Consider the following 25,768-nt stretch of genomic DNA (forward strand, 5'->3'; position numbering starts at 1 on the left):
GTAAACTGAGATGAACTCTGTGGGTGCTAAAACTAATGAAAATAATTCAATTTTTACAGAGTAATTTTTAAAATGAGTGACTGGAATTTTAATCATCATCCAAAAAAGCAGTAATTTAACTGTAATATTTTAATAAATTCAGGTCAGTTGGTAGAGTGGCTGTCTAATTACCTCATTCATAACCATTGAAAAAATCACATCTTTCTCATTCCCCAGTAGCTCACAGTCCTGAAATTCCAGCCACAGCTGTGGAACAGCCTGAACTTGTTTGCTGGGCAAGTTCTGTCCACAATGGCACACACAAGCCCATTCTCCTATTTCTAGGCCTAAACAGGGATACACTGACCTATACAATTGGAATTTAATAGTTTTATGTGTTATTAACAACCAAGTATACAACCAGGTATCTGAGAGCATTGGGAGCATTTTCTTAGTCTAATTTTAGGGTTTTCTTGGTTTTTTAAATCTGAATTTCTGAAACCCCTCTTATTTTTGTTTAAATAATTATAAACACTGTTGTGACTGCTCAAATGTCAGGTTGGATGGAGCTTTGAGCAATCTGGTCTAGGTAAAGTCCTTATCCATGGCAGGGGGGGTAGACTAGATGATATTTAAAGGTTCCTTCCAACTCAATCCATTCTGTGATGCTATGAAAATGCTGGAAAACATTCAGCATTATTTCAAAATATTAAACAAACGTCACTTGAGAGTCAGCTTTTGTTTACAGAAAAGAGCAGAAGAGAACGCATCAGTCCTTAAGCAAGTGCAATCAGTCCACACACACCTTACCTGAAATGATTCCCAAGAATTACTTGAGACTTGCAGCTATAAGAAACATTCTGCAAGGGAGAGGATTATTACTCTTCAGTCTAAAAATGGAAACACCATAGAAGTAAAGAGTACTGAAACTTATGCCTGCAATTAAATAAAATAAAAAGAGCACACTACTTTAAATTAAGCAGATCTGCTTCCACCCTACTTTTGTGAGCCTTCATTAAAGGAAAACTTTGTTCTTAACTCACCTATACTTTGGCAGCCTATTCAACTGAAACTTCTTCAACAGATTTAGTATCAAATAAAACACAAACTACCTCTCTAAAACGGAAATTTTTCAGTGGATAAACCTCTACAATTCTAGTAAACCTCCAGTTAAGTGGAGCTCTTCTAAACAGATCTACACTTCTCAATCTAAGGTCAGTTTTTGCAACAGAGACAGACCTGTGTTTTGGAGAAACACGTTTTAAAAACATGTTGAATTGTACAAGGTCCACAGTTCAGGCATCAAAATGACTTAACTGTGCTTAGTATACAGCACTTCATGTTCCTAGCCTTTGAATACAATTAGCACCAACAATAGCACCAACTGTTAAAATTATGTGGACCCAGAGCATTGTGGTCTTGTGTATGAAAGGAATGGAAAAATTATCCTTGGAATAGTAGCTGTGCTACTGTAAGATGGGACTGGTAAAGTTTACCCTAAGTCTAGGTACTTTAGCATTTATTCTTTAAATTCTGCTACATATAACTTTTCCCATCACAGTTGCCATCTCTTTTGCATTTTTCTTTTATTTATTAAGCAGGTTGGGTGATAGAGAAGTGCCAAGGAAATTGCAACAGTATTTTACAGAAATTCTAATCAAGAGGCATGTTAGTGACCTGGTATCTAAAAACAATCTCAAGTGAGAAATAATTAGCATTCTTCTCAATTTAGAAAGGTATTGACAGGGAAAATTAAAAACTCTGTGAACTGTACAGCTGCTAAAAACCTCACACACAAGTGCACATAAAGAGTCATTTCCCACAATCCTATGAAAGATATACTAGTTGTCTGCGTTTTGCTGTATGGCCAGCAAAATTTGGCAGCAGCAAAGAGACTGCTCAGACTTCCAGGAAAGATGAAATAATTACATTATTTTGTAATGTTTCCCTAACTATTTTGCTGCTGTTTGCATAAGAAAAGGTATTCTCAAAAGCACTCTGACCAAAAGTGGTCAAAAAGGAAGTAAAGGAGTTGGATATAATTAGATGACAGAGAAAAGAGGTAGGTTTTCTGGCCTGAATCTATAATGCAAATGAAATAGTATTTGGACTGTAAGAAAAAAATATGATGTCTATGTTTATCAATGTGCACACACATGATTAAAGAACATTTCCTTGTTAAATGGCTTAGATCTACAACTTTAGTTCAAAAGACCTAGCTTAAAAGTAATCTTGTTTGCAGTCATGTCAAAAGTGAGGTCCTCACATGAATGAGAGAAAGGCTTACTTTAGATTTTTCTTTACTGTTGTGGTAGTTCATCTATTATGTTTGTGTGTTTCTGATAAAGAATTTCTCCTTTCTAATCTCATAATATACTTAAGTGGAGTACTCAGAGTATTTGAAATTACATGTGGACTTCAATGAGGTAGTGGATAAAAGTTTCATAGAATATCCTTTGCAAACAAAAACAGAATCAAGAAGAATTTATTAAAATTAGAGAAGTTTTAGTTGTATAATTTCACAAGTATACAAGTTTTTGCATTTTGCCCAGGCTGATCAGCAGCAAGTATACTGCCTTAGAAATCAGATTGCAGTAACTAAATTTGTACCTGAATATATTTGAACTGGAGCTCTCTTAGCCAAGGATTTACTTTTTTTTTTTCGGTTTTTCTTTGCTACTTTTTTTTTTATATAATCTCCACAGTGGGTTTAGCACAGTGAATATAAAACAACAGTTCAACTTACACCCATGCAAGGGAAAAACTGCTAAGCTGTACCTCTTCCACTGTCCATACACAACACAGATAGTGTCTATATTACATCATCAACAAAAATCAAGTTGATATTTTTAAGTAACTGTTACCATGTATGTGGTACAGGATCGACTCAGAAATTCTCAGATATAATTTTACAGACTCAGCACCTGCAGCTACTTCAGTGGAAACAGTTTGACCAGTGAGGTATTGACAGATCATTTCCACGGAGAAGAGCAAGAACACAGTGAAGTAAATAAAGTTACAGAGAGTGAGAACCTTAGTGTTTAGAATGACAAATATACATATGTATGTAAGCCAAAGATATAAGGATTTTGAAAGCTAGTACCAATGCTAACTTTTTCAAAGGCAGAAAAAACAATTAGGAATCAATAAACAAAAATGCAAATAGTATGAAATCATATTTCTATTTCCTTTAATTGAAATACTTTGAAGTTGTTCAATGCATAAAGAGGCATTCAAAGGGAAGTGAGCTGAAATAACTGGTTCAGCACTTATGGCGGCCAAGAGTCTCTTATTTGCACATCACATAACTTGAATGTTTAAGATGCATATCAACATACACACCTGTCTGCATGCTCTTCATCCACAATTATTTTAATACACCTGCACACTGCAATGGCAGATAGACAAAAGGTTGGGTGGGTATGAAAGTCACCCAGCAACTTTACAGTCATGGAAAGAGAAAAAAAAAAAACTTATGAAAGAAAGTATAAAACGTGAATGAAAGACTGTACTGAATACATAAGGAATACATTTTCCAGAGACTTTTAAGTGGTCCTTATAATGTCCTTCATGGGATAAAACCCAAAAGCGAACAAACAAAAAACAAAAAAGGCAGAAGACCCTTTTCAATGCAGAAGAAAAAGTGGTTGCACAAGTAGTAACTAAAGGAGTAAAATGGTGAGAGAGGTGAAACAGTGAACCACATAGCGAGGACACTTAATAAGCAAAACAACAAAAGAGAGTAACAATTCTAGCAAAAATAAGGACCTTGTTCCACAGAAAGAAAAAACTCCAAGGCGAAAAGTAAACAGCTGTGTCTGAGGTAAAATATTAACTTCGTGGTTTATAAATTTGCTGTGTGAATAAAAACCTCACCCACAGCCCACCCCTCCATTAGCATTAAGCTGAACACATGACTGCATACTCACAGCTGAGAAAACTAGTCTGCAGGAGTTAGCTAGCACCTTGATTTCATGGCACTTTGCTGTATTTACTGACAAACTGAAGCATTAACATAAGTTTTTGCTTTAATTTGTTTCATTTCAAGTCTAATTTGGATGTCGCTGCAGCATTTCCATTACAATCCAGGAGAATGAGGGACAAAAGTAAGAAGTGACCCCGCCTTTGAACAATACACAGAAAATAGCTTGGGAAGGGCTACAGCCTTTAGGCACAGAAGCAGACTAGGTTTCATTTACCATTCAAGCAAGTGTCCCATGAGACCCAGATACATCCTATTAGAGAAACTAAAGCAATTCTCAGGTACATGTTGCCTTGCTGTTGAAAAGCCAACAAGTAAAATCAGAAACGCATCTAAGACATTCACCAATAACTGCAAAGATGCTATCCACCAAAGGCATTCATAATCCACGGATTTTCATTTTAAATGAGTTTTATGCCATGTCCTAAGATTCTGTTTCGAAGGCAGTTTAGTAATAAGCAAAAATGCCCCATTCTGTGGGAATGTCTTAAAATGTCTTAAGACACTTTAAATGTCTTAAGTGGCATTAGAGCAAAGACACTCGTAAGCACAATTGCAACAACAAGCAAAATGTACATAAATCAAGTATCAAAATATTGTCTGTGTTCCTTCATTCACAGAACCTGTAACACCACTATATGGTACAGCACAGAGAACTAACTGTTAGTGTCCTGAAGGAGAACATTAGGGTAAAAGAAGTGGAGTCCAAAGTGAAATGAAAATGCCTAATGGTCAACTTGCCCAAGAATAATAAAATATAACAGAGAATGTAATGTACAGTAATGCAGCTGTCCTACTATTTCAGGCAAAGAAAACAGACTTCTAACAGACTGAGTATGAATTAAATAGAAGAAAATAGAGTGAGGAACTTACTAAGCTCCACTGCATGGAAGATTTAATGAGTGCTGAAGACACTTGTGTTTTTGTGAACTCAACAACTCATCTACTGTAGGCACCAGTTTCCCCCTTCACTTCAGAGAGGCAAAATATAAACCCTGTTTACAGTTTCCTAGATAGGCTGATTCTTGCATAACACTATTACAAGACAGTTTTTGCCCTTGGATAAGAAGGAAGAGCTTGGATGTCAAAAAGATAAACCATCAGAGAAGAATAGTAGACTAAATGCTGTCATCTCAAATGGAGCATGAACAGCCAACTCCATAAACAAAATATTCTTACCTCCCCATAGAAAACAGTCACTACCACAGACCCACACCTAGTTTAGTTTGTGGGGCAGAAATAAATCATAATTAATAGCTAATTACGAGTACAAGAAGATTCAACGAGCTTTTGCCAAGCAAAGCAGTACATTACTTCATTGCTGTGTGCCTCTTGATTTGATGCAGGGAGGGATTCAAAGAGAGAGAGGACAGTTACAGAGTCCAGCTTCAGCCCAGAGAGGTAAATCTCCTTTATGCTGAAGGATACAGAGTGGCCCTGCAAAGCCACTTTCCATGTCTTGGCGGGAGGGCAGGGTTGGAACTCCAGCAAGTTTGCTGCTGCACACCTGCCAGAGCTTGACAGGCAGGAAGACAGGAGAACAAACTCAGAAGCACATCAGACACCTTCCACACAGCCTGATCAAAGACCTGATCAGTGAGCAAAGGCATTATCTCCCTTTGCCCAGTATCAGCCAGCCACAGTCTCAGCATGGAAATGGGCCAAGCTCAGCAATCAACACTTGCATGGCACAAACACAGACCCCCATCACCTACCTGGCACAGGTTATCCAGGGGCAAAGACTCCTTGTGCTGTGGGAACATGGCTGTGCTGCTTTTAGAGATGGCTTTACACCTAAAAGCAGGTTCCTTTGCAGAAGGCAGTTAGCAATACCAAGCCAAAAATCTTGTCCAGAATCTGATGCACATGTCTGACCCCAACACTGAGGCTGCAGAGGAACATGGTGTTGTGGTGCTCACTCCACCACTTTGGCCAAGACTAAGGTGTCAGCTTGGGCTTCAGTATCAAGCATGATAGCAGAGCCAGTAGCAGCTGGGGCTGTGAGCTGAGGACTGCAAGACCATAGCAACCACCAGCATATCCACGTTGCAATCTCCAGTTAACTGGAAAATTAACTGTAATTTGAAAATTTATATTATACTTCTAAAAAAATCTCTTCATAAATCCTTAAAAGACAAGTCTTGATAGTCTGAATTTTGATTTACTCATTAAATATTAATTTCTCATATAAGAGATCTCAGAGACAGAAAGCACAACAGGCTAAACAGTACGTCTAAGCAATGTCAATAGGAGGGAACACCATAATCCTACCTGACAGATAAGCAAACTGTTTCTTTAATTGGTCTTGAATATCTGCAGCATAGAGGGGAATGATGTCCTGATGCATGATTTCATCTGTGGAGAGAAAAAAAAATTTGCATTGCAAAGTCATTTTATGTAAAATTTCAAAATTTCACAGCAGACATTAAAAAATAATCACCCTTAGAACACGAACACCCAGAAAACTGTCCAAGTTTTGAAAAATATGTGAAAATCTTTGGATTCTTTCAAGTGTTTGCCAAAGACAAGCACTTTGAACAGCATACTGATAAAAGAGTAATGTAGATTTACTGACATTCAGAAGCAATACAGGACTGTCAGTGAATCAAACACTGTAGAGCTATTATTCCTCAGGAATGACTTTAAACAGTGAGGGGTTTACACATAAAATTCAATTTTTATTAAAATCTTCTCATCTCATGCAAAACCAAGAAACTTATGATCCCTCTAGCCTGTTGTCTAGTGTTCAAATACCCCAAGAAAACAGCTTTTAATAAGATAGGTAGAACAGGCTTGAAAGCACATCCTCACATTGAAAACACACACACATTCTGCCTCAACACTGAAAAGCAATGCTTAAGCTTTTATCTCAGCCCTTGCACTTCAGCTTAATGACAACCATACTGCTTTCCTGATCCTTGATTTTCTGCCACAGTGTTTAAGCAGCAGCATTTCCCACAGCATATTTCCAGAGGTCAAGTAGAAACCTGAGTTTTGCTGATCGCAATAAAGACTGCATGACAAGAGTTGCCTCATTCATTAAACTCTAATGTCATTATTTTTACAAAGAAACAGAAAGTTTTACTCTTTTGCAATTCCTAAAAAATAATTATTCTACATTTTTAGCCTCATTGAAAAGTAGTAAAGAGATAACACAGCCTTTTCATTATTCGATTTTCAACATTTCTTTTAATCTGACATTGTATTGGCATTGAAGTTTCGGGTTTTAATATACATTGAAATGCCATTACAATAGTCTCCAATCTGACACTCAAAGCTGTGAATATGCACAGGAAAAGTAAGTAAAACCCAAAACTGATGTAAGGATAAGTGTCATCTGCATTGAAATACAAGCTGAAGTAGAGCTCTGACCCTCAAGGAAGGGACTTGTTTTCATTGAGATCTTTCAAATGGTAGATTGTGAGCAGACAGACACTCACTTCTATAAGTGATTCTCATATATATAAAATTCTAAGAACTGCAATTATTTGAGAACAGCAAAAAAGCCACTTTCAGTTACTTCTTCCAGATAAGCAACAACTTATACTGTGAAACAGAACTTCTCTGTTTTCTGTCGTCCAGTCAGGCAGAGGAAGACCCGTGACCACTTTCAAGGTCACACACTGATCAGGGCTATTTTTCTGCATCCGGTGAACTGCTGCCTGATCAGAAGACCTCTGCATACCATGCTGTCAAATTCATAAGTGGATATGTTTAACTGGCAAGACATATTTCGCCCAGACGTTCAGTTATGTCATCATCTTAACGTTTTGATGAGAACACTGAACATAGATCTTTCAAAAGTCCAATCTCAGATGGCCAAGTAATTCCCAGAAGAGGAACAACACACTACCCCAAAGAAAAAAGAATTCCAATTTTCTTTTTGTTGTCCATGCTTTATAATATAAGGAACCCTCCTGCAGCAGTGTTTAAGAAATTGATTCTGCAAACCAGTGCCTGCAGGTGGACCCATTTACCTGAATATAAACTACTACAGGATCAATGCCTATATTTTGGTGGGAGTTGGGAAAAGGGAAAATAATGTAATCACTCTGCAATATGTCATCCTGCCTAAAGTTATAGGCAGAAATAATTTTTATTATTGCATAGTATTGCACTCTAAGCATGTAATAAAGTAGTTGTGTTTTGCATAAGTACATATATGACAGACAACATTCAAGCAGGCAAAACATTCTTAAGAAAGAGAAACTCTGTGTTTCCCAGATACGTATTGATCACTATTTCCTCATGTATCCATGTGATCAATCCCACTGCAATCCTGACTTGTGCCATGTGGAAGATGGAGTCTAGATTTGATTGCCCCAGTGTTCCCTCTGATAGGAAAAGCAGCTTTTGCAACCCACACAGGTAAGCCCCATAACCTTGTGGTCAAATAGTGCTTCACTGAAAAGATAGTATTTTCCTTCTCCTGGTTTTAAACTCAGTTTTGACTCAAATTTAGGAGCCTGTCTATTTGCAACTGGAGGAGCAGCACAATGTGACTGTTTACAGACAGCAAACCTCCAGAATCCCTTCCTGCTGTGCTCTCCTCCACCAAAGCACATCTCGTCTTGCTCTTGCTGATTCAGTTTCACAACATACTTCTAAAAGCTAAGTATGCATTAAGATCAGAGCTGATTTTCAATAATTTGAAACAACTGTGATTGAAAATAGCAGCACCAAAAAAAAAAAGGAGGAAAAAAAAAAAGGGGGGGGAAGGCAAAAAAAGAGCAAGAAAATGCAGCTCTTGGAATTGCCAAACAGGTCACATCCAGCAGCTCAACTGGATACACTTGAACCCAGTATCACTGCCCGTAGATTTAGCCATAAATCCCTTTTAAATACCTTGTTTTCCTTCAGAGAAGATGCTATTGTAAAAACTCACTGCTCTGCATAATTTCCTTCACATTTAGCATTCCTCTAGAAAAGAGAGCTCATCACAGTTTGTTTGGGGTTTAATCTGATTTTACTTTAAGGCTGTCCATGATTACTTGAATATGCTATTTCTTTAACTGGATAAGGCAACAAAAGGCACACATACTAAACAGACTGTGAGGGCAAATGCTCCTTACAGTAGTGGCCTTTGGGGAAAATAATTTCTTGGAAGTATTCTTTAAATAGAGAACTTGCCACCTGCTACATTCTTTAGGGACAATTTCCATTTTTGCAGAGTTAATTAAGTCCACATTAAAATACAGAATTACTGAAAATCTGTTCCCTGTTTTCTAAGAAATTTTTATAGGGTCAAACTCCACTTCCACTTGGATGGATTAAGATTTGCACAGCCCATTATTTTCCCTGTTCTATCTTTACTGCTTTACGTATTTTTTTTCAAAGCAGAGACTTAAGAGTCTGCCTGTTTTACTGTATCCAAAATCCATAGCTGAAAAAAGTTGCTCATATCAAATCATGCCAGAACATCCAGTCTTTCTTGAGGAGCTCATTTAAAGAGCTTGCCAGACTTGCTTGCTTAAAAGAAAGCCCCCAGGATTTATAGTGCATCTGGTATTGTGTGTGGTAATGAAGAGGAAAATAAGGTTTTCTAAAGTTACTACTGCTTTTTTATTATCACTGTTTTTTTCTAAATAAGCACATACAATAGCTGGAAATGCCCAAAGATTTTTTTCTAAGCCAACAACTAGAGGTTCTTTAAAAAACCCACATTAGTATTTGAATTATGAGTGTAAGACAGGACGGGAGTGTCATCTTACTAACATAAAGGAATCAGTTAAATATATGGTTCTTATTACGAAAAAGTCTCTCTAAAAATGTGAACCTCAATCTTACAGATATATAATCTTTTAATTCAATTTTAAATATTGCTTTAATAGTTCTGTCTCCATGATAGAGGATGATGGCTTAGAGGGGCCTGACCCCATCCCTGAAATGCAGTCAGAGGCACCTGACTGCATTTCAAATGAAGCAGGATGACAGATTTAAGCATGAGGGCACAAAGATAACTTGTGCTTGAATTACCTTGTAAGCCCTGAAGAAACCTGGATCTGAGAAAACGATCAATGTCACTCAAGTCAAGAATTTCCCTTATTGGCAAAAGGCTCCTCTTTCTTTTCCGATCAAACTGAAACTCGTCATCATTTGGAGTTTGTCTGACACGCCAAAGCAAACCCATTTTCACAGAAGACAATGCTGGAGGAGAGTCTAAACTGACTGTACCTGCATGGCACAGAAGGAAGACTCTGGACATGACTTGTGAGCCTCCTGTAATGGTTTAATCCAATTCCCAGTGTGCCAGCTGGAATTACACCAGCCTTTAAGTAGTTCTGCAGGAAATTCTATGGCCATTACTTTATACTATCTTGAAAGGCAACCTATTTGTACACATCCGGACACAGTTACATCTTTCAGCACAGATTCCAGTAGCACACCAGAAAGCAAAATGAAAATAATTTTTGCTCCTCCTCCTCTTTCTAGCTAAGTCAGCAAGATTGTCATGAAAACATGTCTATGGCTTCTCTATGAAATTCATGCCTTAAATTGAAGAAATGTATTTTTCTCAAACAGTTTTATTTTGCTTCTGCTCTGGAACAGCCTACTCACTCAAAGAGTTTTATAAAGGGGATCTTAATTTGAAAAATCTCTTCTTTAACCACCCTCCCATCTGGTAATTATAAATGCAAGATAATGACTTTCAGAGCAGTCCCTTCATCTCTCTCAGCCCCAAGGCAAACCTTTCATTTCCTCATTTTTCCCTCTTCATCTTTGTCCCCCGACCACCATCACTAACAGTCAGCTCCTTTGTGTAGCCCCCAAAGGAGGAAGGGCCAGAGCAGCAGAGCTGGTGCAGATAACCCTCTTCCACACTAAGCCATGTAAAACTAATGAGCTAGTCAAGATGCCGAACGAGATTTACAGCTTTAAAGCTGAATTTTAAAAATTGTTGCTGATCAGTGACAATGCCTGCAAGCTCTGTGCTAGGTGTGCTCAGGCACAACAGCTGCAGACTGAGCTCCTCAGGTCCTTGTGCTATTTTTAGCCACACAGGGCTGATGACGGGAATTTATACAAGTGTTCATAAACTAAGATTTGAAACCTCACCATTTCAAAATGCCTTCAGGAAGAGTTCATTTCGATTTCATTTGACTACCTTGTCATCAAAAGGAGGGTCCAGGAAAAGTGAGTGATTAAACTTCTGGAGTTTGCATGCAAAACACAGTTCTCTACTGAAGTGTAGTTGTGAAGGAAGTTATCACCCAGGCAAAACAGTGCTCTGGCAACTTGTTTGTTTCTGGTGAGCTAAAATATCCCAAGCAAGCAGAAAATACAAATTCTTTTTCTCCATCAGCATCCCAGTTGTTAGCACAAATAGATATAGAACAATCTAGTGCTCCAAACAGCTTCATTTGGCATTGAGTGTCCAATAAACCTTTTGCATTATATAGTTATGTAAGAACTTTACTTGTAAAAGCTTTACAGCCTACAGTCAAGTTACATCTCCCATTTCCCCTTCTAGTCAGAGAAGACAATTTCCTCTTATGAGCCCTACCACATAGAACAGATCCTCAAGTTGAGATACTTTTTCTTTTAAGAGAATCATGCTTTATACAGGTTCCACTTCTGCAGCATTACTAACATCAGTAAATTTTCTAGGACTGTATGGCCTACTCCCCCCGTGTGCATAGAACAGCACCACGATGTACCCAATAGGCTCCAACAGGCTACGGTGGAATCCCAGGCATCTTCAACGTTAAGTAAGGATCTAGTTGAGTCAAGACTTGGAAGTGATACTGCCAAAGAAAATGTAAAACCTTAGGAGTGATGTTCCCTGTATTATAAGCCCATACACAGTGGACACAGGTATGTATTTTTTGAGTGGTTTTTAAATGTTTTGTGCATCAGACGCCCTGACAGACCTTTGACAAACTCCATGATATTTCTCCAGCACTTGCCATAATTCCTAACTTTTGGTAATATTTAAATTATTTCATTGAAATGAAACTTGATAACTCTGCTTTGTTAATCACACCTGAAGAACACAACTACTATCCAGAAGACATGTAAATTAGTCCAAAAAGGCTGCAATTACAGAATTTAAATATGGGGCAGGAACTTGTCAAGGGTTAAATAACAAAAGCCAAACCCCAACATGTTTGTATTATACAGATGCCTGTCAAACCCCGTGCTTTACACAGGCAATTTCTGCTTAGTGTAATCACAGTTAAAGAAAAAATATCCACCTGTTTCTTCCTTGAGATCACAGAGTTAGAGATTTGGCACAGGACAATCAACAAAACTATGAGGATGATGGTTTGGTTTCAGATAGGGAGATTAATAACAGATCTTTCTTTAAAAAAAACCATTTTGAGGTGTACAGCAAATGCACAGTTGCTGGCCTGGCACAAGATGACAGAAGGTATAACAGTTCCCATTTTCTTGACTCAAATTATGAAATACCTGCTCAAAAGCACACTGAGAGCTAACCAAGATGTTGGTTTCTTTCAAACTCTTATGTAGAATTTTTGGAGACCACTTATCGTGCATGTCGAAGTATGTACCTGTTTTTCTCTTTCTTCTTACACCTCCCCTATTGTAAAAGGCAACCAAGTTCTTTGTCTTATTTTGCCTAAATAATATCACCTCAAAGCACAAACATCAGAGGAAATACAATGCCCTCTATTTCACGTGTAATAGATGTATTCACAGGATATTATGAGTGGCAAATACTTCAGCTTCTTCCTCCTCTGCTTCATCAGTCACACCTACTTGACACATGAACTCTGTAGTCTCACAGCTTGGCAGGGATCAGCTTTAAGTTTGGTTATGGCTTCCAAGAGTGATTAAACACTAGCTAATCTGTAACTAGAAGAAAATGATGTAATAATTAGGAAGTCAATCTAGGGATCAACAACAAGACATAGTATTTCTTTGTTCTTGAAGAAAACTTAAAGTAAGATAAAAGGAAGGAGTGGGAGTGGTGATGGTGTTGCTGCAATTTTGCAAGAAATCTGAAAGTGTTACCAGGTACAGCATTTAATCTTTTTTGCCATGCTTTTGGTCCATATGTGCTTAAGTGCACTTAGTCTGTTTTGGCGAGAAACACATTCTTTGTGCTATAGTAAGTGATAATAATTACTCCCTTCCCAAAATGAGAAGGAAGAGGAACTTAGAATCATGCCACACAGCCATATTATATAATAAATTTTTATTAGCCACCAAAAGGCCTTAAAGGGCAGTGACACTGTCAGATGTACTTACTACCCAAACATATAAATTAATCTGGTGTGTATGGCAAACAACAATATTGCTCTCATCTTTTTTCCAGGATGTCCTGAAGAAAGCCAAGCCTGCTGGTAAACCCTTTTCTGTTATTTCAGAATAGTTTCAGACTGCTAAGAATATTGCTTAAATATTGCCAGAACTGCAGCATTATTAACTCCTTAATACTGCAAATCATGCTGAGTGTATGGTATAAAAATATTTCTACAGTATTAGATATACTTAGTCACCTACAAGCAGCAGATTTTGCAAAAAGCAAAGATTTTTTTTAACGGAGAAATATTAGATAAAGACTGAACAGCAGAGAATGTTCCCCTAGCCAGCACTCAAGCGATAAGAAGGCAAATGACCCAGATGTGTCTCACTTGGTACTTTAGCAAGCAAGCCTCCATGAAATAACAAAAAGGTTAGATTTTGCCAGCTGCATTTAATGAGATTTAATGCTCTGAGAAAATTATTACAGGAATTTTGGTTTCTAAGTACTAAAGCCTTGCAAAGAAGAGGAAGCTTTACTAATACAGAAAATGGAAAGATCCACTCTGAATAGAAGAGCCACATGTAAATTAAAGAATTCATCTTCAGCGAGCCTTAAAAACTAGTGATGCAATCACTCAGCTTAAACACATAAGTTAAAGTGGATATATTTTGAGGCAACCAACCCAAAGATTTGTCTCCATCAAAATTACCTGCTTTCAACTCCTCCTCTGCAGAAAAGTAATGTATCTCAAAGCAGGTCCCAAAGCTTTAACTGAAAAGTCAACATGCACAGGAGCAGCTGCATGAATACCTGGCAATACTATTAAACAGAATGCTACTTTTGTGTGCTCTTTTGGAAGCAAGATAAGATTTTAAACAATGAGTGTTTTACTCTTTATTTGGAAAAAACCAAACACTTTAATAAAACAGCAAAGTGGTAAAATCTAATTGCTTATTATACACATCTATTCTGGAGATAAATTATAGCAGTGCTAACAATTGTCAGGTTGTCACAGAAAGGGTTGGGTTGGAAGAGACCTACAAAGACCATCTAGTTCCAAACCTCCTGCTGTAGACAGGGACACCTTCCACTAGATCATGTTGCTCAAAGCCCCATCCAATCTAACCTTGAACATTTCCAGGGATGGGCCTTTCACAACTTCTCCTGGCAACCTGTTCCAGTGCCTCACCATCCTCAATGTAGAAAAATATTTTCTCTTTATGCCCAAGCTAAACCTGCCCTCTTTCAGTTTAGAACTGGTACTTCTTGTCCTGTCACTGCAGGCTCTTGTAAAAAGATTTTTCCTGAATTTTATAATTTCAACGACATAGAGGAGGGCTATAATCACTTCTAACAATATATTTTATGGTACTCTGACACAAGCACAGTTTTTCATGCAACTGTACATTTATAAACTTATGTTTTGAGAGGGGATGCAAAGCACTTCATGGGTGTGAGAGAGAAGGAAGGGCTAAGTGTTCACTAAGTGGCTTATTTAGAGCTGTATAGTAGTTTTCAGCTAAGACATTTACTTGCAGCTGCTAATAAATTTCCCAGTATTTTCGACTCTGACTACAGGTGACTTAGAAAGAAGAGGTTGCTGAGTTCGTAACCAAACTGGCTACCCCACTTACCACACAGACGACAGAATTGTTAATGAAGCAGCCCTTGAAGCACTGTGGCTTACTGCCTAATGCCACTAAAAATATGAAACCCATCATGTCTTTCTAAACCACTGCTAGTATTAACTGTTTCATGTAGCACAGAGGCAGGACATGGTTCAGTATTTTGCATGGGCAGCTAAAGAATCCTTTAGTGCAATACAGCGAGCTTTGCTGCTCACATGCAGTGTTTCGCAGGCAGTGTGCAAGAAGTTTGAAAGGAGTCTCCACTCCTTTGCTTTATAGACCCCCATTTTCACCTCTTTTACGTCTCAAATGAAGCCTCTATTCATTTTCCAATTTGAGAATTTGACACATGTCTGTAATGATTAATCAAGGTCTCCTAAATAAAACTCTGCACTTGTTAGCAAAAAGCTATTTTTGATGGAAACTGTGCAAACCAAATCAATGAAGATATAATTTCTTGAACTTACTTCAGTGTTTCGTCTGCAACAAAAAAACTTCTGTAATTGTTACAGTGTAACTGGATGTTACCTCTAATTTGAGAGGCTGTTTTGCTAGAATTTCAAGTCCAAAGATTGATAGTTTTCTCTTAAAAAAATCTGCCCTTTTGTGCATACAGAGAAACTACTTCAGATTCCTGAAACAGCAACAAAAAATTCCTTATTCTGTGTGTGCAAAGTACAAAGTAGATACATATTAAAAAGGTAACAATTTGCTCCTTGTTAAGAGAAACTGTGGTCCATCAATTGCCTCAAGTGATATGTGAAATCCTTGCCAGAACTTAAAACAAACAAAACCCTGTCATGTTCAAACTGAGAAGTTAATAAATACATCACTTACTCTGAATTAGATGACCTACATAATTTCTCTCACCTAACTAAGCGCAAAGCAGGAAACAAGTCTAAGTATAGTGAAGCTGAACTTAGTTTGCTGCAATTCCACAGGCTTTGTGGAATGAAGGTTTATAAAAGACAAGATCTTCAAAAGGCAATATGAATGACTGCTTTTCCATTTTCAAAGGCTTTGAGTCTTCTGCACAAAACAGAAATGCAATAGGGCTGCATTTTGCAGAGAAAAGCAATGTAAATGAAAAAAGTTCTGAATATCTGATGCTTAGAGAAGTGCCTGAGACACAGCATCTATAAAAGCAGTTGAAGAAAAAAAACATATGGCTCCTTCATTTTGAACCTCTCATACATCATGTGCAGGAAAGAGGCTGAAGTGCAAACTTAGACCTTGAACTTCCCCAGTGGTGGGTTCTCATCTGGAGTCCCATTTGACCTCACTGGATAGCCTGCTCCTTAGACATTGAAGGCAGGCTTAAAAAAACAAATGAACAAAAAAAGTCACATCATCAGTTTTAAGATGGTGGTTTACTTTTAAAATACCTGTGCCTAGGTGCCAGTGAGCACCAGGTTTCAATGACATCACTGAGGTGCTCTATACAAGTTTGGAGTGTTCATTTTAGTTTTTAAAGGACACTAACACTTATTAGAAAGGAGTGAATGTCTTTACTGAAACTTTGCGCAGCAAAGGGATGAGAGGCAACAGCCAGACAGTGCAACATTGTAAATTCCAGCTGAATACAAGTCAAAAAAATAGACCATGAGAAGAGCCAAGCACTACAACAGGCTGCCCCGTCAGGCTGAGTGACCTCCTCTTGGAGATATACAACACTCGGACAAGTTTCTGAGAAACTTCTTAGCTTTAAACTTGCTTGAAGCCAGAGTGGGAACTAAGTGGCATCCAGAGGTCCCTTCCAACCTAAATTTTCCTGTGATGCTGAAGGAATTCCCTAGTGAGAACTCCCTAGGCCTACCTCACAATCCCGGAAAGAAAATAGAAACTTCCAACATAGATATCATGGCCTTACAACAAATGATCACATACAAACTAAATTGCAAAATAATTCAATATGTTGACTTCAAAAATGAATATAGAATATAGTGTAAAATTTGGTTATGTTGACACATTTGCTGAATCTCAGGCTAATAAAGTCTGTCTACAACTATATATTATAGTTGTATATCAATTTTCTGAAAAACAAAATTAAAATAAAAAAATGGCTTAGGTAATAGCTTTTCCAAGCAAAAGGGGAAATATCCCTAGTTCTGCTTTCTAAAAAAAAAACAACTCCAGCCAATAATTTATTTCCTGAGAACTGTTCAGAACCCACCAGAACGGTCCCATGTTAACAACTAACAGGTTCTCAGGACGCAAAACTATCACCTAGTAGCAGATCCCATCCCAAATCTTCGTTCGCGAAGCCTAGGCATGAGCAGATCCCTTTCCTGCTGCAGTTCTATAGCTCTGAAAATATCACATCATACCTGTCTCGTGGGCAAACAAGCACAGTACTGACCTGCCTTGCTTTCCTCCTTTCAGATAAAGCTTGTTCTTAACACCAAGATGTAGCAAATGACATGACGATCCATCCACTGCAACCTTCGTTCCCTAACATGCAACTTGCATGTGCTGCACTTGACTCCAGCAGATGAAAGGCATCCATCTTCATTGCAAATAAGGCTGTGATAGCCAGATTTTAAGAACTCCCTTTAATTACAAGCACACATAGAAGATCTCTGCTAGGACTCCAAGTCATCCTCTTTCCTACTGACAACAAAATCCAGCAGAACCTCCACGACAGATCCTCCATAAAATCCTGTGCCTTGGAGACTGCCTGTTAACTCCTTGGGATCCATGGTCACAGATAGGCAGTGCTGGCTCCCACACCCCACTTGTGCAACAGCCAGAATGTGTTAGAGACTTTTTAGTCTTGTATTGTACCTACAAGACAGGAGGTGCTCACAACTGCATTTGGATGCTGAAAACCAGAACCAACGCTGTTCACAACTACCTGCATAGTCTTTAAGCAAAACAGAGACTCAAGTCCTGTGCCTATATTCCAGACCCATTCTCTCTTTTCAGTTTGTACATCCTTTTTGCCATCCCTCTATCCTCACTCCTGGACACAAACTGAAAAAAGAATTCTCCAGGAAGATATTGTTTTCCTTGGAAGTTTTCAGAGAGTTGACAGTGGAAAGACGGGTATCTGAGACCTCTCCCCTCTACCGACTGTAGGGACAAAAAAAAAAAAAATCTCATGGAGTGCTCAAGAAGAAGAGGAAAGAACAGTGCCAGGGAACAGGACAACCCTTTTGCCCACTTTGAGCACAAAATCTTTCAACAATTCTCCAGAAAGGAGTGATCTCTGACACACCGAACATGCCCACAAGAACTGGTGGCAGTCAACAGATGAAAATCAAGCCTTGGCAGTTGCTGGCAAAAGCAGCCCTGCTCACTTATTTCTCAGTAATCAAATACGAATTAAAACACCCTATTTTAAAAATAGCAATTTACACAAGTAGTCCTGGCATGGTTACATATGCATCATTATGATTTGACACCAAACACTCCCTGGTTTTGCAGTTTAAAACAGACATTCACTGTTATAGAATAATCAGTGGTTTCCTAAATCAACCCCCTCCCCTCTCAGGACCAATGATGATGCACATAAAGAACAAAAGTTACTCAGACTGATTAATCCCTCCACCGTTTCCATATGGTTATCCTCACCTTTCTTAAACCTTTCATTCATTCCTCCTAAGCAGCATGCCTTTTAGTATTACCCATAGTAGCATCGAGCGCTACTTGAGAGGCAGAACACTCAGACTAGCATGTTGTTAATTAGTAATACTAATTAAAGATTAGTAAGAAGATCCACCCTTCATTTAGAAGATCCACCCTTTACATACCTGTTTCATTTAAATCTGACATTTCAATAGCAACAACACTGGAAGGTTAGACACCAGTCCATGGGCTCAGTGCTCTTTGTCCTCCTCTGCAATAGTCATGCATACCAAAAGCAGAAACAGAACTGGGAACATGGATTCAGGCACCAGAATAAGGAAGCAATTTTTGCTTGTCCCTGTTCCACAAAACACGCTTTCAGTTTGCAATGGACTGTAGCTGCACTATTAACGGTAAATAATATCTTCACTATTTAATTACATCTTAACAGAAACAACACTTCTATAGAAAGCTCTGACTGAAGGAATCCAAGAAATAATGCATTTTAGATTAACCCTCCTATACTAACAACTAGGGGATGCCAAATTGTATCCTGTAAAAGAAACTATGCTTTTTCCCTACCTCCAACAGGGATTGGAGAAATTATGTATCTGATATTCACATAAAATGCAATGAATTGAAAAGTAAAACACACTGTACACCAGGAACAGCAGGACAGCTCTCTGCAATAGCAAATTCTCCTTGTAAGCTTTAGTAGCAGTTCTGATCACCATAATCATGGTGTGAGTGAACAAATTACCTTCCGTGTAAAATACAGGAACAGATTTAGTGGATACATCTGCTGTACCAAGAAATACATCCGCAAATAAAAGGATACACTGCAAATTTACACAAGGACAGAAAACACACACACGTAACAATAAATTATATTTATACATGAATGTACACAAGCAGAATAGAACTTTTGCCTTCATACTAAAACACATCTCATTCTCCTCAGTAGGATAATGTTATCTGGCAAAGTTCCTCCCTGACCTGCAATCAAGTAACTAAGAAAATTTGAAATACTAGACACACCTGTGCTTTTCTTCAGAAGAAGCCACAATTCAGCAATATCTCTGTAGAGCAAGGAGATCAGGCTTAAGGTCATGTTGCTTCTAATCGATTTAGTGCAAAACAGTTCCGCGGACAGTGACCTATTTATCTGTGAGCTCGTCTTCAGTGCAAAATGAGAGCACAAAACTCCATCTTTCACTCAAAGCCAAGCCACCGGGGGCACAATGCCTTTCTTCAAATTACATGCAGAGCAAGTGTGCCTGTCAGCAGGCTCAGAGGTCTCTGAAGGGCTTGCTGGCTGCTGGTTACCACTTCTTGTCTTCCTGCACAAAGTGCTGGCATGCATTATATGCAAGCTGTTTGCTTTAAATATGAACACATGCCCTGTTCAAATGTTATCAGAGTAAGAATGTATTAAAAAATTAATCCTAAGTATGCCTTGTCAAAACCCCTCCCTTTAAAAGCCCTAGTTTTAACAAAAATTGTTAAATCTATCATTATCATAGTTTTCCACCCCCCCCCCTACACACAGGGAAATTAACAGCCCAAGGGGCAGATGTCCTTTTTCCAATGAACCTTTGGCTAGAAAGCTCCCCAGAAATGTATTCAGTTTTTCCTGTTTGTTAGGGAATTCTCACTGATATGTCTTTGGTGGAACCAAACCAGGTTGTTTTCCTTGATGGGAAACTCATCAAGCACCTGTTCCCTATAAAAAAAGCCTACCCAAAGCAGCAGGAGCTGCCAAAAAGACATTTATTCTACTAATGTGACTTTGCAAGTTGAAATATTTTGAAATCTTATTCATAAGACAATGGGAAATAAGGCAACAAATTACAAAACCAACTAGAAAAAAAGTATTCCATATGATCTTTCAGACATGAATGATGGGCTGACTTGCTTTACTTGATCCTTTAAAGTCATTGTCCAGTGACAGACTACCTGTTAATTAAAACACTTGAGATTAGTTATCCAGACTCACTAATACAAAGAATGAACCAATGAGCATGAGTGATAGCAACAACCATATGAAAACAAATGGATTGTTTTTTTTCACTTTACAGTGTTATAAGAGCCCTTACCCAACAGGAGAGGTCAAGGAAAGAGGACAGCGAGGATAAAAAGCTTGAATTGATGGTTACATCTGTTCACAAAATCCCATTTGCAGATGGAAAAAGCTCCGTTTCTGCTTCAGCACTCCCAGCCATCAACCAATCCCATAAAAACAAACCCAAACAAACCCAGGTCACCCACAGACCACACTAGAGGTTATTTTCTGAAGTGTCCCACATCTGTGTTCTCATCACTCATCTGCCATGGGGCAGGAACTGTTAATAATGCCACACCAGTCAGATGTATTATAATAAATCTACCATCTATATAAGCAGTTCTATTCAGTGCATGACATTAAAATGTAACCAGAAGAATATAATCAAAGTAATTTTTTTTCAATTCTGCTATTCAATTCAATTTCAGTTTGGAGGCCACGACATTTTATACTATATCAAAGCACAAGAGTTTCCTAAGCAATATCAGATGTTTTTACATAAGATAGATTTAAAAGAAGTAACACTCCTTAGAAATGTTATACTTAACTGTTTGGTATTGTACATGTCATTAGTATACTGGATTTTGCAAAGAGTTCAAAATTAGTGAATGAGTCTTCATCTTCACACCCCTCCCAGAAGTCATGTAAATGCTCACACATGTGAAAGCTGAGATGGAGCAAGTGACCTCTCTTAGATCAGGTAACAGCATCTGTTGCAATGTCAGAAACAGGATCTATGTCTCAGCTATAAGCCCGTACTCCTGCTTTCCCAGGACTGTCGCCTAACCAGCTGGGTGGAGGTGAAGGCTCCTAGATCAGTATCATGACTTGTAGTCCTCAGACAAAGATCACAATTTTATTTCTAGCTCCTGTGCTACAACATGGCTCCAGAAAGAACAGTCTCAGAGCAGCTAGAAATCCATACACCATATGCAAGTACGCACACTTGTGTGATATTAACTGCTTACTTAACAGCACCAAGCTGGTATCAAACATTTGAGAGCCCTCTGTAATATGCTTGGATATGTGTGCTAGTAGTGCCAGGATTCTGCTGTCACCTACATGAGGAAAAATGTAACTCTTGTTATCTGATTGATAATAAATGATGATAAAGCAGGCATGAGAGTGCTTTCCAAACATGTAGAGAGGAAGTTTTATAGCCTTCCTCCAGAGATTATAACTGAGCAAGAGAGGAACTACATCCTTCTCAAGATAGGCATCACCCCAACCTAGACCCATTCAATAAGCCATTGGAATCTGATATTTTAGCAAGCTGGCTACTTCCTTAAAAAACCAAACCAAACCAGAAAAAACAACCAAAAACCCCTATGAATGTAGAAGAGGAGAAAGAATGACCTATAGCATGTTGGCTGTGCTTGTTCTCATTGTTAAGGCAGAGAGGAAGTATAAACCCTTGTATTAATCAACACTGCCTGTTTCAGAGCCCACTCGTATGTAACCACTCTTCAACAAACTTCTGCCTTCAGATTTCAGAGAAGAGGAAACAGTGAAACAAGTAATTCAGGTGAAAACCAAGTACTAATTTAAAAATAATTTAATTTCTTGGACTAGTGCAACAGATACATGGAACAGTTATCCTCCAGACATCCACTTAGCTTCCTCCTTCCTCACGTTCAGATCTCCAAAAACCATAGTTACATATGTTTTAGAATCATAGAATCGCCTCGGTTGGAAGGGACCTTAAAGACCATCTAGTTCCAATCCCTCTGCCGTAGACAGGGACACCTTTCAACTAGGTTGCTCAGAGCTCCATCCAACCTGGCCCTGAACACTTCCAGGGATGTGTTTTTCCTGGATCAATCAAGATGTAATAATGACTGTGGCTAACAGCACCAAAATAAAGGAATGTATGTTTCTATCCCGCTGTCCTTTAATATTAACCAGCCAGATGCACCTTCACCTCCCACTTTTAGGGACCGGAGTGATCTCAGACTTAACAACACACGTGAAGAAATGGTATGTACAGAGAGCTCAGCCTGTGCTGTAGAGCAGACTCGGAACCTGCTCTGACTGTGCTGGAGGGATAGAAGCCTACACAAAGTGTCTCTGAGGAAACTGGCCTCAGATGCTTGGCTAAGGGGTTTAAGGCAAAGGTGATTTTCTTCATAGCAGTTCCATTCTCCATAGAAATCTGGACTGGGCTCCTGTGAAACGCTCTCCTGGGAAAAGAGGGTTCCAGCCAGTAACCGAATGCATTTTTACTTTAGCACTCTATTTTGGGGTGTGTGCATGGTGAAACATTTGCCCCATGGTGATAATACCAGATTTCCTAGCTGTGCACTTCAGAGAACAGCAGCAAGAAAGAACAAAGGCGTTGAAGCACAAGACCCTTCCCTAGCCTTCATGATCCAGCTTGAAATACAACCAGAGGGGAAAATTGTGCTATGTGGGCACACATGTCAGCAAGAAGATTTTAGTGCAAAATTAAGCTCTGTTAAAACACGAAGGAGCAGCAGCTCTCTGGAACAAAATGTGTGGGCATAAGTGTATATATTTATAAATGCAAAGAAATTAATTTCAACTCCACTCACGCTCTGCACTCAGGTTAAGCTCTCCCTCCCACCTCAGCATGGGCTGTGAATGACAGGCTCCAGCCGGCAGCACAGAGGAAAATGTTGTGGGAGAAGCTGTTGAAGATGCATGCAAAGTCAATTGAGGGTAAAAGATTGTGTCATCATAGTTTTATGAACCCAGAGAAGGAAGCTATGACTGTGGTTTAAATATACAAGACACTGTATCTGCTTTATAAAGCATGTGCAAGTGTGCAGCATGAGGGTGGCAACATTTGTGGTAAAGGACATTAAAGTTTGGTAAGTTCAACATTGAAATATAATTATTAAACATGTTTTTTCTTCAGGGGTGTGGTACTTAGCAAAAAAGCACACCAATAAAATTATGTGGCACTTTGTGCAATTCAGCATGACAAAAGCTATCCTTGTAGGATCATCTTTAGCATAATCTAAATGTACACTCTTTCAAAAAAAACCCTAGCAAAATACACCTAACTCACACCTGTAACTGCAGAACTTATAATTGTGTGGAGTTTTGAAGACGTTGAGCAATTTGATGCATAATCTATTAGCATCTAGTTTATCACGCTAAACTATTTAAAAGTCCTATTCATTTTCTCCTAATCCTTCTTGATGTTTTTTTCCAAAGAATGAATGCAAAAAAGGTTTCATTCTTTTTGAAGTCATCAAGCATCCAAAATTTCCAATTCTGTCTGGTTTACATCAAAAGATTTCAAGGATTAAAATTAGTTTATACACACATAATACATATATGCACACACAAACATATGTGTTTGCATAAATCCATTACACTAAGCAGCTACTTAAATATTCACACAGCAACAAAACTAACCCACATCGAAACCGCTCTAAAAAAGGCAATAAAAACTGCCAATCATGAAGAAAGACACATTTTTCATTGAAAACAAGCATGCTGGTAATACCAATAGTTTCTGGAGCACTAAAAAGGAAAGGATGCTGTTCAATTAAAAGGCTGAACTCTGTGGTACCTTTGAAAAAGATAATGTCGGGAAAAAACAAAGGAAAGCTGCTGTAAAATTCCATATTGAAAGTACACTTTGCACTTAAGACAAAACTAAATGTCAAAGTTTTGAAGATTATACATCCCTTACACCAGGTATCTGAAAAGTAAAACAAAAAGCAAAAGAACACGTCAGTAATTTTTAAGGCAGTGTAACACCCTACCAAGGATGGTACTTCTGTGACCTCATGACTACACCTAGGAGCTTTCCCCAAAACCGTGATAGAAGCCCAGCCACTGAACTCAGTTGTCACACATCTGCTTCAATTTCTAATTAAAAAATTATATCTCTCTGGTGTTCTGAGAACTGAATTTCAATCAGTTTATATTTTTTTTGTTTACATGTCCTTTCTAAACAAGCTCTCCCATAAGTATTTAATCATAGGCCTCTCCTTGGCTGTGCTGCAGGATTTATCAAGGTTTCTTGTTTCACAGAGACACAAAAACTGGACTTGTCTTTGGGTTGAGTTTAATCACACAGGAGTTAGTAGTAACACACTTTATCCTGCAGTATTTAGTGACAGCTCTGACTGTCCACAGCTGCAACACCAACAGAGAAATGGAAGTGGCCTTTTTAATGTCCCAAACTGCAGCGATACTCAGTACAGCAGTGTCTGCAGAGGGATGCTGCTACTCAGGTAGCACTGGGGTGAGGAAAAGAAGACTCCTGGCTTGGGGCTGAAGGTGTCTGCAGTGGTGTTCAAAATTCAGAGATGGGAATTGCAGTCTGATAAGAACTGAAAACTGTAATTAAGGATGGAAACCAAATCACTGCTGAAGTTAGAAGGTAGGACTAAAATTCAGAAAAATGAAGAAGATAAGATCTATTTTTATATCAGCAGTGGGATTAAAGGAGCAAGTAAAGGAGGGGGAAAAAAAGGCTGTGGAGTTTAGAGGCAGCAGAAAGGAGAATCCAACAGTAAGTAATAAGAACAGAAACACATGATAAAAGCAGCACAGGAATTTGACTCAGGAAAGGAAAAACAGTTTTATTAAGTATTCTGAAACATTACATTAATAAGAACATTACTTCAAAAAGTAAGTAAAACCAAAAGAGACCATTACAACAAAGTAAGCGTTGTGACACACTCACAACTATATTTATAGTCAAAATATAAAACTCTGTCACCAATAGGAAACCTTTTTTATGGCTCTTGAAGTACACAGAATCATTTTTTTCCAGATGAACAAGATAATCGGGAAGCAGAAAATCTTTCAGGTCAAAAGTTGTGGGAGAACCGGTTCCAACAAAAATATCAGATACTCCTGTAACACTGACAAACACAGATAAAGCCTGCAAACTTTATTACAAAGGAAGGAAAGGAAAATAAAAATTTGCAGAAATCATCATTCCCAAAAATCCCTAAAGAGCACACAGGACAGAGAGGAGAGATGAGAAGAGAAACCTAGTTTTGATCTGTGGCAAAATTAAGAGATAAAAATTATTAGTTTTATCACATCTCAAAAATAATAATTTGAGGTAGGTTTGGACAAGTTAATTAAAATATTTCAGTAGTGGAAGATTATACATGGCTCCAAATGAGTTTAAAAAAAAATCTGGTTATGAGATCATATCAGTTATTTGTCATTTTAAATTAGCAATTATAGGCAAAATTCTTCAGAATTGGCCATCAACCTTAGGTCCTTGCACTGCATAAATCTGGCCCACATTATTGTGAGGTTACACTTGAAAATAGCAAAACCCACATAACTGATAGGAAAAAAATGCCACTGTCTTCTTATTTATCAAGGCAGTTTTGATTTTG

At 38.2% G+C, this 25,768-nt stretch overlaps 1 protein-coding gene across 12 annotated transcripts in view; it reads right to left on the bottom strand.

The window, feature by feature from the left end:
* MCF2L (MCF.2 cell line derived transforming sequence like) overlaps positions 1-25,768 on the bottom strand; it is a 150,375-nt gene that overhangs the window by 60,537 nt on the left and 64,070 nt on the right. For all 12 annotated transcript variants that reach the window (XR_010428523.1, XR_010428524.1, XM_064646477.1 and 9 more), the window contains exon 2: positions 6,233-6,316. Coding sequence is in view for 10 of the 12 variants with exons in the window: in XM_064646477.1 (XP_064502547.1) it covers positions 6,233-6,316 (84 nt within the window). In the remaining 2 variants the exon portion in view is untranslated. The remainder of the gene's footprint in view (positions 1-6,232; positions 6,317-25,768) is intronic.

This window comes from Pseudopipra pipra, chromosome 2, assembly GCF_036250125.1.
Source record: "Pseudopipra pipra isolate bDixPip1 chromosome 2, bDixPip1.hap1, whole genome shotgun sequence".
NCBI classification, from domain to species: Eukaryota; Metazoa; Chordata; class Aves; order Passeriformes; family Pipridae; genus Pseudopipra; species Pseudopipra pipra.